The sequence below is a fragment of the Simochromis diagramma genome, unplaced genomic scaffold (assembly GCF_900408965.1).
Source record: "Simochromis diagramma unplaced genomic scaffold, fSimDia1.1 OVJJ01000304.1, whole genome shotgun sequence".
In the NCBI taxonomy this organism is placed as follows: Eukaryota; Metazoa; Chordata; class Actinopteri; order Cichliformes; family Cichlidae; genus Simochromis; species Simochromis diagramma.
The window spans coordinates 3,307,681-3,320,450 of record NW_024387030.1 but is presented as its reverse complement, the minus strand read 5'-3'; the positions used below and the strand labels follow the sequence as shown (position 1 = coordinate 3,320,450).

At 41.7% G+C, this 12,770-nt stretch overlaps 1 protein-coding gene across 3 annotated transcripts in view; it reads right to left on the bottom strand.

The window, feature by feature from the left end:
* Positions 1-12,770, bottom strand: part of pacs2 (phosphofurin acidic cluster sorting protein 2) — a 65,448-nt gene that overhangs the window by 14,341 nt on the left and 38,337 nt on the right. For 2 of the 3 annotated variants that reach the window (XM_040042774.1, XM_040042776.1), the window contains exons 2-16: positions 9,985-10,072; positions 9,606-9,695; positions 8,674-8,799; positions 6,881-7,043; positions 6,517-6,590; positions 6,300-6,380; positions 5,476-5,535; positions 5,234-5,388; positions 3,729-3,819; positions 3,304-3,363; positions 2,928-3,052; positions 2,687-2,819; positions 2,121-2,225; positions 1,851-1,957; positions 1,605-1,759 (exon numbers count right to left, since the gene is read on the bottom strand). In XM_040042774.1, the coding sequence (XP_039898708.1) occupies positions 1,605-1,759; positions 1,851-1,957; positions 2,121-2,225; positions 2,687-2,819; positions 2,928-3,052; positions 3,304-3,363; positions 3,729-3,819; positions 5,234-5,388; positions 5,476-5,535; positions 6,300-6,380; positions 6,517-6,590; positions 6,881-7,043; positions 8,674-8,799; positions 9,606-9,695; positions 9,985-10,072 (1,613 nt within the window). The remainder of the gene's footprint in view (positions 1-1,604; positions 1,760-1,850; positions 1,958-2,120; positions 2,226-2,686; positions 2,820-2,927; positions 3,053-3,303; positions 3,364-3,728; positions 3,820-5,233; positions 5,389-5,475; positions 5,536-6,299; positions 6,381-6,516; positions 6,591-6,880; positions 7,044-8,673; positions 8,800-9,605; positions 9,696-9,984; positions 10,073-12,770) is intronic. The other variant, XM_040042775.1, reaches the window with a different exon arrangement.

Genomic DNA, 12,770 nt, shown 5'->3' with positions numbered 1-12,770 from the left:
CACTGCAATTTACACAAATACAGCACTTTTAAATATTGAAAAATTAGTAGAGCACAAGACCTCTGAAAAAGCTGCTGGTCTGCTTTTCACAAATGTGCGAATATGAAAAAAAACAAACAGAAAATTTGAAATATCCAGACGGCTCATGAAAGTTTTTAGCTTTAGTGGTCAAATCACACAAAGTTGCTTTTGCTTCCTTACAGTGAGGCCCTGAGCGCACGTCGCTTTCTCATTTCTCTCATTTGTGCCTCCTTGTCTCCTCTGTCCTCAGTCCTCCTGCCTGTGCCTCTGTATGCCATACTAAAGGACGTTACTGGATCCCAACATCTATCTGGAGGTCAGAGGTCGGAGGACAGAGGAGGCTTGCCTGAGGAGATATAATTGAGGATGCACACTTATATCCTCTGCAGAAGTATTTTTGCAGCGTATAACAGAGTTGCACACAGCTGGAATATATAAACCAGGGAAGGAGCAGAATAATTTATGTCTATTCATAAAGTGTTTGAGTTATTTATAAATTGGTCAACTATTTGATTTTTATTAGAAGTAGCCTTAAAAATAAAAAAGTCACAAACACAGTTATATCAGGGATACAGCAGACTTTGAAGCAAGGATGTCTAAGGATTTTGATAAATGTGTGTCGCCTCAGCTCCTCTCTCCTTCTTTCTTCCCTGGTTGAAGGGACTAAGATGTGAGGAAAGGAATCGAGAAGGCACAAACTGAGAACTGAGAAAGGAGCCTTGTATGACTTCCTGTTTAGCAGCTTCACAGCTGATTCTGACTGACTGACAGAAAATGGGTCTGGAAAGCAAAACCCAATAAAATAACTTATGTGAGAAATCATATAAAGTAATTTTTTCCAAGTAAGTAGCAGTAGCTTCAGTTTGCAGTCACAAATGAATATATCTTTAAAAAGTGTTTACAGCTTATAGAAGGCAAAGATTTCAGCCGATTCTGCTCCAATCATATGGATATGAAGATAATAAATTACATCATTTTAGTATGTAATGCTTCTAGCGCATAGGTCAGCATGTTGTTATAAAAACATAAAACATCAACGTTTTAGTATAGCCCTTCGAGGGAAGCTGCGCCTCCTCTTGAAGAAAAGTGGAAGCATTTAGGAACCACAGCAGCTCAGCTCAACTGCAGAGTGCTGAGGTGTAGAGTGTGTAAACGTCGCCCAAGCTCTGCTGAATCTCTAACTGCAGAGCTCTAAATCAGCTCTGGCATTAACATCAGCACAAAAACTGTGTGCCGGGAGCTTCACAGTATAGCCTCGCAGTTCCTGTCGGTGTAATGTGTAGGTGGCCCAACGCTTCTGTCCATATAGCGTACGTGATGGGGTATGCTCAAAGGTTACATGGATAATCTTGCATAACAGTCTAGCTCCACCTCTAGCCCCCAGTCCTCCACCCATGCTAACCATTTGCTTCTGCTGTAAGCGCCACCTGAAGTTTAATGGGCCTCCGTTTGTCCGTGCTCGACCTCTGTACCAACTTTAAAGAAAATCATCAAAGTAGTTTTTGCCTAATCCCACTAAACAAAAGCATGACCTCACTGGTGCACCTAACAACAGAAGAGACGAGAGCTACGCCGTCACAAACCTAGAGGGATGATGAGGAACCTCATGTAGCCGAGCCAGTCAGGAGTTTTGTGGGACAGGTGGTCCACAAAAAGCCTCAGAACTGCACTGAGGTAGTGCTGCGCTCCGGCCACCGCTATCTTTATAGGAACAGGCGTCTGGGAGTTACAGTTGCAGCTAGGGAGAAAAACGAGCAGCGCAGCTCTGCATTACTGCAACATTAATCCACAGTGTGCGTGCTTTCATAAAACATGGGAGGCAGACTTACAATCTCTGTATGCGGGAGACGATGGTGTTGAACGCAGCTTGGATGTCAGCCGTGGTGCAGGTGCAGACCACTGGCAGATGGTGGTTTTGCAGCATGTCTGAAAGATACTGAGAGAGGAGGGACTCCATTATAAGCCAATAATTAATGCTCTGTAAATCTTTAAAAACTTAAAAACTACTGGTCAAAGAAAATTTAATTAATTAAATGACCTAAATGAAAATTGTATACAAGTAAGTAAGACCTTTATCTTTGAAAAGGCCTGCTGCTTACCTGGCCCTGCCAGTCAGACGTGTTGATGAGGATGATACTATCAGGGAGGTGGTTATCAGATACCAGGATGTGGTTAAGTTGGTCATACACTGTCTTTCTGGGAATCTAGGGAAGTAAAATAGGTAAACCTTAATGTTAGGTTCATGTTAATGTAAGATCTCATACTTTTCTTTTCTGGCACAATCTATTAGACATGTCTATGAATACATTAACACACGGACGGTCATTACAATAAGCACCTCTGTCCTATACATATATGCTGCCAAAACAGTGACTCTCTTGCCTGAATTGAGAACAATCTTCATATTAACTGTTTTAACGTTCCTGTGCACTGGCTTATGCTTTCTGGCTGAAATTAGGCGGCCTGGTTTTGAGTTCACCCTGCTACCCTTTGTTATGTGTCTTCCCTCGACACGTTTTCCCTCCTTTCTTGTCTATTTTTCCCTGCTGTCAAATAAAGGCTAAATGCCAAAAATAAATCTTTAATATTCAGAAAATCTTTCCCACATCTGTGAATACAAGAAAACTCACAGTTTTTGGTTTCCCCTGCACTTCTACCCTCCTACCTGTAGGTGGCATCTGGTATCCAGAGACCGCTCATTGTCCAGGCTGTTGGCCCTCTCATTCTGGGGCCTGCTGGGTTGGCGCTCCTTCAGCGACGTGCTCCTGCCTCGCCTCCCTGCCAACTTTGGTTCCTGCCTGAAAGCAAAAAGAGCAAAGGAAGAGAGAGACAAGTTAAACAATTCTTTGCATTCAGCCATGAAGAATCATACGTGCGCATTCGCAGTGTTGTATATGTATATTTACCTGTTGGATGAAATGATAAGAGACTCTGTTTTGGTCATTTTGCCACTCGGTGGGAGTCTCTCTAAAAACGTGTCCATGTTGTCCATCTCCAGCTCTGTGGTTGGGGTCACCGCCTCTGGCTGCTCCTGAGGTGAAACAAAAGCAGAGAAAAACTGGAACAGTGTTTATGAGCTAAGAGCTGGCAGATGTGTTTCTGCATTCTTGCTCTTCAACACTTTTTCACATCTTAAATGCCTTAAGGATCGTCTTTGGATTACTGGTTTTATTGACAGTCTTACAGAGAACACAGGAGATCTTCTTTAGCCTTTCTTACATATTATAAAAATACAATATTGAGTCAGTGCATCAATCTGAAAAAGCTTAGATTCACACTCACAAAAGGGATGTTATCAGACACGCCATCATCCCCGGTGCACTTGGTTTTATCTGGGTCAACCTGGAGTGAGGTTGTGGGAAGAATAATAAACATCACCTGGATTTGATGGACTCTGGGAAACTTTAATTTCAGAGAAAGTACAGCATTGTCTGACTCGACATATCATCATGAATTGTTAGTTCAACTGAAGCCCTACAGTTTCGCAAACAGGCAACCAGAGGGATAAACCTGACGGCTGAAGGAAAAACCTGAGCCGGAGAAGCCATCAGAACAGCTCACCTGCCTCCAGCTGTTCACTCCAATGTTACTTAACTCATTTGTTTAAGTGAAGGAGGAGATTTGAAATCAATTAATGTGGAAGATAAGCAGAAACTACTCGAGGCCATTTGGTGTTTCACAATGTGCTCGTGTGTCGGGGGTCTCACCGGGCTGGGAGGCTCCCTGTGGCTCCGAGTGCTGTGGATGCTGCCAATCTCAGTCTGAGAGCTCGAGAGGGAGAGACCCTCGAAATATGGCCTGAAACAGAAATACATTTGTTTCACATCATGTAAATATACCTGCTGAGGTTTATTGACTTGGCAGTCTCCTCTGAGTGAGGGGGTAAGTACACGGCCAGAAATGAGTTCAGTCTGTCAAGCATCCATTCCTAAGAAAGAGAAACAGGGCGAAACGGCTGATCTATGCCAAATTACACAAGAACTGGACTGAAAATCAGTCTTATGGAGTGAGGAATCCAAATCTGAACGTTTGAGTTGTGCAAACTCTGTTTTGACTTGCATATTATATTTCCAAGTAAGTTTGCACATGTCCCAATAAACTCTGCACCTGTTTCCCAAACATAAAGACATGAGTCTTTTGGGCCGTTTTATAAATCGTTTTTAAACATTTTCACTATTCAGAATATTTTTGGAAAAATATGGACCAACTGTAACAAATTAAAAAGAATTTCTGCCAACGTTACATTAGAGCAGGTAAAATGGACGCAGCTGCTGTGAACTGGTTTGCTGACTTACACAGAGAAGCCAGATTTGACTGATACACCAAGTAAACCACAGATTCACACCTTGTCAGTCACAAAGAGGCCACATCCTAAAGCGCGCCCCTCCTTTGTTGTCTATTTTAAGGGATATTTGAGGGAATATCTTGTAAACGGGAAAACTATTTACAAAATAAACATTGTGCTGTATTAACAAAGAGCTGAAACTTGTAAAGGTACGGTGGCTCTGAGAGGCCAAACAGACTGCAACTTAAGAAAACTCCAGGGAAGTGTTTCTGGGGAGACAATAACCCGACGGACCAGTTGCAGGAACCCAAAACATAGTAGGTGTGTTTTATCACGATTCATATAATACTGATGACGGATTTTTAGGCTAATAGTTAGGCTAACACTAACTTACCTCTCATCTTTTCTTTCCTCACAAAACCAATAGATCCTCCACTTCTTTTAAGTGTCTCCCAGCGCAATTCTTAGCATATTTTGGTTCCTGCAACCGGTCCTTCGGGTTATTGTCTCCCCAGAAACACTTCCCTTGTGCTTTTGGAAATCTGTTTTTTCCTATTTCTGTTTTGTTTTTTCCTATTTCTGTTTTGTTTTTTCCTATTTCCGTTATTGTTTTTCCCATTTGCGTTGTGTTTTGTGTGCTTTTGCAGCATTTTTCTTATTGCTGGAGTTTTCTTAAGTTGCAGTCCGTTTGGCCTTTCAGGGCCACCGTACAAAGGAGAACATAAACTCAATTGAGGTCACAGATTAAAGTGAGCAAAAGGTGCTTTTCTTACAGATTTATATACAATAAAAGATATGTCTGCAACAAGAGGACTGCCCCCTGCTGGCGATTAGAAAGACCAGAAGCTACATCTGTCTTTTATATACAGTCCATGTAGTCTAACCAGCAGGAAATCCATGAACACCACGGATAAGTATGTCACTCACTTGAGTTTAGGTTTCGGCGTGCTGAGGACGCTGTCGTCATCATCCATGTCTGGGCCGCTGTCGCTGGGGTTCTCAAACTCCACGCTGTCCAGGTCCACATCCTCCTCCTCCACATCGGGAGGAGGCTCTGCAGGATCTTGCTCCGAGTCCAACACCTTCACAAATACAAAAACATCACATATCCGATGGCTCTGCAGCTCCACAGTCAGACGACCAGACCAACGCAAGACAGTGACACTCACCTCATCTGAAACTCTGAACCTCTTCAGAAGAGCCACCACACGCTGCTTAAAGTTCTGCTGCTAAAACACAGGAGAACAAACGCAGAACCGCAAGTCAGATTGTGACCTAGTTCTGATTTACTTCGGCCAGTACAAAAAACAGCTGCAGCCACTGCTGAGCCCAACTTAGTAATTTTACCAGCAGTAGATACATTTGCAGTGTTGGCCGGGTATCGATTTTGCAGTGTGTGCTTATGTAAATCAATAATCAAGCAACATCATCCTCCATCTGCTTTCTGAGGCTTTCATCTGCTGCTCTGGCTTGCTGAGCCTTATAACATCCATCATCTGCTGTTTAGGTTTGTTGAAAAGCAGCTAATTATAGGTGTGGCGCTTTTTTTTATAGCAGTTTTCTGCATCCAGAACCTTCTTGCACTATCTAGTAGTTTTACCTCAGGTATAAACAAATGAAAAGTAAAACCCACGAGTCAACTGGACTCCCAGGCCCAGTGCAGCAACAGAACTTCAACAGAATCTGGAATTATTTTTTTGCGGTTCAGGACACGTGCCAAGATAAAGAAAGAAACTAAATTATCTTTACAAGAGAAGCCAATTAACCTTGGTTAAGCTGTTAGAGTGCAGAAAGGTGAAAATGGCGACAAAATTAATCTAAAGCTCTCTAATTAACACGGCTTTCTTCATCAGGCCAAACTCTTAAAGTTTAAGTTGTCACGCTGTGGTTGGATGGAGAATTAACCACACATTCACTGTCACAGAGAAAGCTTTGTTTCCCTGCAGGCAGGATGTTCAGAGTAGATCTGCAGTTGCTGTTTCACATCTCTTACTCTGGTGATGGAGGGAGTCCTTACAATCGACCTCCTTTGCTTCTTTGGTTTTCTCACGTCATACTCATCATCCTCGAGATCCTGAAAACATGAAGGACACAACACGTATATTTTTTAAACCAATACAGAGAGAATACAGACTGACCTGAATAATGTAAAACATGTTATCCCCCCAAACTGCAAAAGCCTTTAAAAATAAACAAATAAATAAAATCACCTGTGGCTGCACGGCGTCATCGCTGGCCTCCTGCTCTGAGGAGAAGCTCTCGTACTCTTCTTCTGAGTAGTTATCTGGAGACAGCAGGCAGATTAAAGACTGAGCGTAGAAGATGCTTCATACATTTTTCGATGACCCCTTTAAAATTTGACAACCAGCCAGTTTCTAAATATATGCATGATGTTGCATGCTACCTGGATTTTATTGCTTTCATGGTGATTAGAGAAAGAGAAGTGGGGGAAAAAAACACTCTAAACCCTGTGAAACGCCACTCTGTTTAACTCATCAAGCATATTAGGTGATTATGATGGCGTCACGCTGTTTTTGCCTCAGAGCATCAGGGGTAATGAGAAGCAAAGCATACCAGAGCATTTGATCTTCTGTCCCCCCTGCAGGGCTGCCTCCTCATGGTCTATTGGCTGACTGGACAGGGAAAAGATCCAGATCTCTGCCACTTTTCCAAGCATGTCTTTCTGGTTGCTGCAGAGAGGCAGAACCTGGCCTCCCTCTGTCGGGTGCTGCATCACCTGCGAGAGGCCAAACATCATGAGCGAGAGAGGAAATGCCCAGTTCAGTCACCTCCTGCAGGTACTACACTACCTAAGAGGCTTCACACAAACAGCTGAAGGTCAAATGCCTTCTTCCACGGCACCTAAGCAGAGAACAAACCCAGGTCACTTAAGGACAATACTGCTGAAAATCAGACCGATCCTTTCTGTTCCAACAGTCTCACGAGACTGCATACATCCCCTTGCAGCAGCTTACACTGTATCCTATGTGGTAGGTTTTGTTCACAGATTTAAATCCTTTAGCTGAAACTGTAGGGACTGTTTCTTTCTTTCGAGTCAGTAGAGCTCTGTGCTTCTTCTTTTTCCCCCCAATCTCAGCTGCATTAATGCTTTTTTTATCCTTCTCTCAGCTGCCGAGATGTGACCTTAATAAGCTCCACTGAGCTTTGTCAGCCAAATGGGAACTCCTTGGTGGATCAGCATCATGTGCAGTGAAATCAAGCCATTCATTTGTGTCTTCAAGGTTTTCTTAAAACACAAAAAGCCTGTTTCTATTATTTCCTCTATTTTTAAAGTCTTTCTGATGCCGCTGTACATATGTTTGATGATTTTACAAATGCTTAATATCTTATGCAAAGATCATGGAACTGCACCTAAAACATAAAAGATTCATCTACTAAAAGTATAAGAGAATAAATGCATTAAACCTGTGTTATTGCTATTAAGCTGTCAATTTTCTTCATGGTGGTTACAGAAAATTTTCAAAGAGAAGTTACCTTCTTTTTATTTGGATTTTGAAAAGATGGGGAAAAAAACCCCAGGCCTGCTGGACAACATTCAGTACAGAGTCTGTGAAGCAGCTGTTCACTACCACAACGAGGTACAAGGCATGACAAAGATATGATATATTACTGTACTCAGCCTCAGCATAATTCAAAGCAGCAGCAAAGAAACTCAAAATTATTTAAAAAAAACTGCTAAGAAATCCAAAACTGACTAAACTCTCACCAAAAACACAAAAAGAAACTAAAAAATGCAACACAATGCACAAAATGACTTGCAAACAACAAAGACACAAAATTTATTAAAGTAAAAGCCAAACCACTGCAAAGAGAATGACCACAGACAACCAACGCAACAACAACACCAACAGCTTGACTTGTGGTTTGAGATTTGAGGTCGCTGTGTGTTTCTTTAAGTTTGAGAGTCTATATAGGACAGGATCTTTTACAAGTCTGTGCCAAGGGCTCATAATCAGTCACTTGGTTTTTGGATGAGCACAAAAAGCTGCCCAACATCTCTTTGGGTTATGAGCCCTAATTCAGAAGATACTTTTATTAGAACTTATAAGCCTCTAATTTGAACAACAATAAAACATGTATTTATTTAATAAAAATCATAATCTGGGTTGAAACGGGGGAAAAAAACAACTGTATCCACACAGAGGGACATGTTAAGGATAATTTAAGGCTTTCAATTATTACTTATTTTTAAGTGTTTTAATTGTTTTGGCACGATGGTAGAAAAATGACCGGCACTTTTCTGCTATTAAAGAGAGTCTTCAGAACACAAGTGCAGCAGAGCTCCTGAACCCACTGTTAACACTCGAGGCGAAGAACATGAGCATATATGCAGGGCAAGACTGTACCTCTGACATATCGATAGATCCAATCGCGAGAGTCTTGTAGCCTAAAATGGTTCGGTTCTTGTATCTTTTCCGCCGCTGGAGCATAATCTGCAGCTTGTTTCCTTCCCGCTTTAAGAAGTGTGGGTACTGAGTGTGAGAGAAACAGGAAAACAAGGAGGAAAAAGTGTAAGTTACTCATTCATACTTGGACCCACAGCTTGGAGTATAGATTTGAACAATAAAGCAAAGGTCTGTTGATATTCTATATTTCACTCAAAGTCCATAAAAAGACAAAAAAACAAAAACAAATAGATAGAAAGAGCCAGCACTGGTGTTCAAAACCATCAGCGAGGCAAACTGGAGCACTGTGAGACAGTTCCTTCATTAGAGAGGTGCTGTAGTTTTCCTTCGAGTCAGCTGCACATAATCATAAACTGATGAACTGTTCACTTAAAATGACAAATGCTAATTATTGCATTACGAGCGATTCAAACATCCTCAATTAAAAGTCGCCTAATCTGCCTCTTCATCACCCTGTGGGTTTGTTTTTGAAACCGAGCTGACTGAAAATAGTCCAGAGACACGCCATTAAAGTTTGCCTCAGCCTCCAGCTTGTAGTGAACGCGTGTGCGTGCGCAAATTGATGCAGATTTTGTTGTTGCCAGGCTTAATATCCGTGCACGCTCAAAGACTAATACATGCTTTCAGCACTGCGGAAAATACATTTCTTCATTTCTTACAATACTCAAAATGATCTATAATGGAACTGTGTTACCATGGCAACTATGGCAATAAACCTCATCCCATGCATAGTTAACAATGTCAGATGTTACCTCGGAGAAGAAGAACAAATGCAGAGTTAAGACCTGTTCCCATATGGTTTATTTGGGAACATATGTTTGAGTTTTCTCATTGTTTTTTTTTTTAAGGTGATGATTTTTTTTCTCCTTTACCTGCAGCGAGAAGGTGAGAGCCAGATCAGTCTCCACAGACCCACTGGGTGGCAGCACAATCTCATGGGACCTTAAAATCCGTTTGGAGCCCTGCAAAAACACACATGAATATTTAAATAATTTAAAAAATACTAACCCTTTGGTGTTTCATTTAATGAGCACTATATGCTGGAAGTATGCACTCTCTCTGAAAGCTGCTACTTACTTTGCAACACTTTATAGAGTGTGCATATGAAGGACCTAAAATGATGCGTACTACCATTTAAAACAAAACATTTCTTTAAATGACCAAAATGAGATCAATCAACATGACTACCTCAAGCAGGACACACAAACCACATTCTGTTGTGTCGTGTTTATAACTGTATGTAGAGCGTACCTGGATTTTTACTGCTATGACCACAGAAATCAGCTCTTTATCAAGTTCCCTCATGACGACCAGCTTCTTCAGGGTCAGACTGCACAATCTAAACACAGACACGCAGAAAGAGATGAAGGCAGGAAAACATGTTTAGTTTAGTACTGCTGGGGTGTTTTTAATAAGCACAAACACATGAGTCATTCACAACAACCCAGATGGTGAGTTTACTAAACACGCTCAGGAAAAGAGATGACGGCCAACAATTGCACAGAACACGTACAGAACTGCGCAAAGGTCTCGAGCCACCCTTTACTTCTTCAGATTTCCATCCATGGAGTCAGATTTTCTTGTAATTTATAGTTCCCCAGGCTTTCTGATGGTCTATCAAAGTTTTTCTTTGAACACCGGCTGCTTTTTATCTTATTTTCAGATCAGTCGTATAACCTGTGACTCATTCAGGCATAAAAACTGCACCTAACTATTAAAAAAAATGCAACACATAACACAGTTTGACAGGCATAAAAATAAGATTTTTGCACTAAGATGATTCCCAAAGAGCTATCTCCAGCAAATGAACAGTATCTAAAATTCATGTCTTTAAAGGAATAGGAAAAAAATCCAGTAAAGACCTAACACAAGACGTGCAAGATTCATCCCACACTTCAGTTGATCCAGCTAGTGTTCAATAAAGCCTCATCAGAAATTGTCTCAATGGCTTTCAAGTAGCTATTTTTATGGCTGACGTATGCCAGATTACACAAGAAGTGGACTCCAATGATGGAAACAGGTCTTTTGAATCCAAATTTTAACTCTCCTGACCTATTAATTGTTATCAATATGTGTGTGGAGGAGGTCAGGAGAGACCGTGAATGTCTGGTCGAGGCTCTGTCATTGTTCGGGGCTACATTGGACCCAGTGGTGTTGGGGATCGTGCCAAAACTAATAGGTTTATGAACACAGAAAAATAATGTCACACTGTTTTTCCATGTTTGTTTGAACACGTTTCAAAAATTTCCCATTTTCGAAACAGAAAGGATCCTCTGTATTTTGCCCAAAGATGCTGCCGGCGTGATCGAGCCACCGACCCACTCTACCTCCTGAGACTCTGTAGAAACGTTTGTGGGTTGTAGCATTGACACATTTAGTAGAAGAGAAGAAGAAGAAAAAAACTGCCTTTAGGCCATGTTGCCAGAAAGACTTTCATTTAAACTTCTGTTGACATTTTTCTTTTAGAACTCTTTAACTGTGACTTTAATGGACATCTCCTGCATAATAGGCACTCCTGCAAATATTAATAAGTCTTCTTAGAGCTGTCGCTTTCTAGAGTGGGGGATTAGCTGCCATTATATACAGTGTACATAAGACACAAGTGTATGATCGTGTTGATTTTTACCACAGATTTAATGACATATCAGTACAGAAACTCGGGGATTCACAGATTATGCAGAGGGAGGTGTTGCAAAAGTATGTCTTTGCTTTGGGTTTTCACTTCCAGTGCTGATGTGTAAAATTTGTCTGAAATCGAGACGTGAACGACCGGTAGACACGGCGGCTTATAACAGCTAATATGATATTATTTTGATGTAAGCCGGATAGCGGGTATTATGAGCCCCTTACTCTTCTATTTGATCCAAGTGTCAACCAAATATTCACATTTAGGAACTTTGGCTTTTTAATTAATTTCGAGGTTGCAATCAAACATGTGACCAGAAGTGGCCCGTGAGCACCTAAAAGTGATCTCCGTTCAGAATAACGACAAAAGAAAATCCCATCTAACTGAAAGTGAAGTTCACACGAACATTTTCCTACACTTCTTAGTCTAACTTGAAGGGAACCAAGGGTTTTGCAGCAGGCTGAGCTAAATCCTCTTAGTCGTCATCAACCAGTAGAGCAGAAGAGCAACAGTGAAGGAGAACAGTGGTGGGTAGCATTGTTAGGGTGGTGTGTGTTGAGGAGGGGGGGCTGCTTTAACAAGCCTGTCACGACTTTTTTCAGGCACTTCCTCAGAAAACGTAAGAAGAAGAAAAGTTTTGTGTGTGTGTGTCTGTGTTTTTTTCCCCCTAAAGGAGCCATTCTTTCGAGGCACTCTTTGGCTGCTTTGACTAAATCATTCAGAGCAGGCTCAGTCTGGAGGTCAACCATTTATCATCTGGCTCTCCTTTTTACGGCAAAATTAAACAGTGTGTTCACAGTGCTGCTACTTCGACTGACATCACTCCTAAATTATTCGGGTGCATTCAGGAGTAAAAGTAGCTATTCACCAAGTTTTGTTGGTTAAAACAGCCATGGGAGGCACGGAAGAGAGAAATGTCTGAGTGAAAGTCCAAGGCGGCTGCATTATTAAACCATCAACCATATTCAGTATCGTTTAGCAAGACTGCCTCATTGACCTTGCAAGTAATCTCAATCCTCTCTGACTTTCCTATTTTGAGAACAGGAAACGAAGAGGTGAGGCGGCACCAGTATCAGTCAGAAGCTTCCAAACCGCACAGTCTGCTGAGCGACAATTATAAAGTCGTGTCTCTGCAGCGGAGAGGTATCAATCATCCTCGAGGGAAAGGAAAACACTGCGACAGAGAGACGAGATGCCACGGCAATGGCAGGTCTGAAGAAGCCCTAGCAGGCTGAATGAAGACTTTTCTGTTCTTCAGCTGAGACAGGACCCAAGAAATCCCAGGCACAATGGAAGCAAACCAAATGAAGGCTCGCATTGTGTGCGAGCTGCCTCACACACAGACAATATGCAGCATTCTTGTACTCCTGTTTTGTATTCTACCCTGTTCCCATTGGTCCCAAGCCAACAA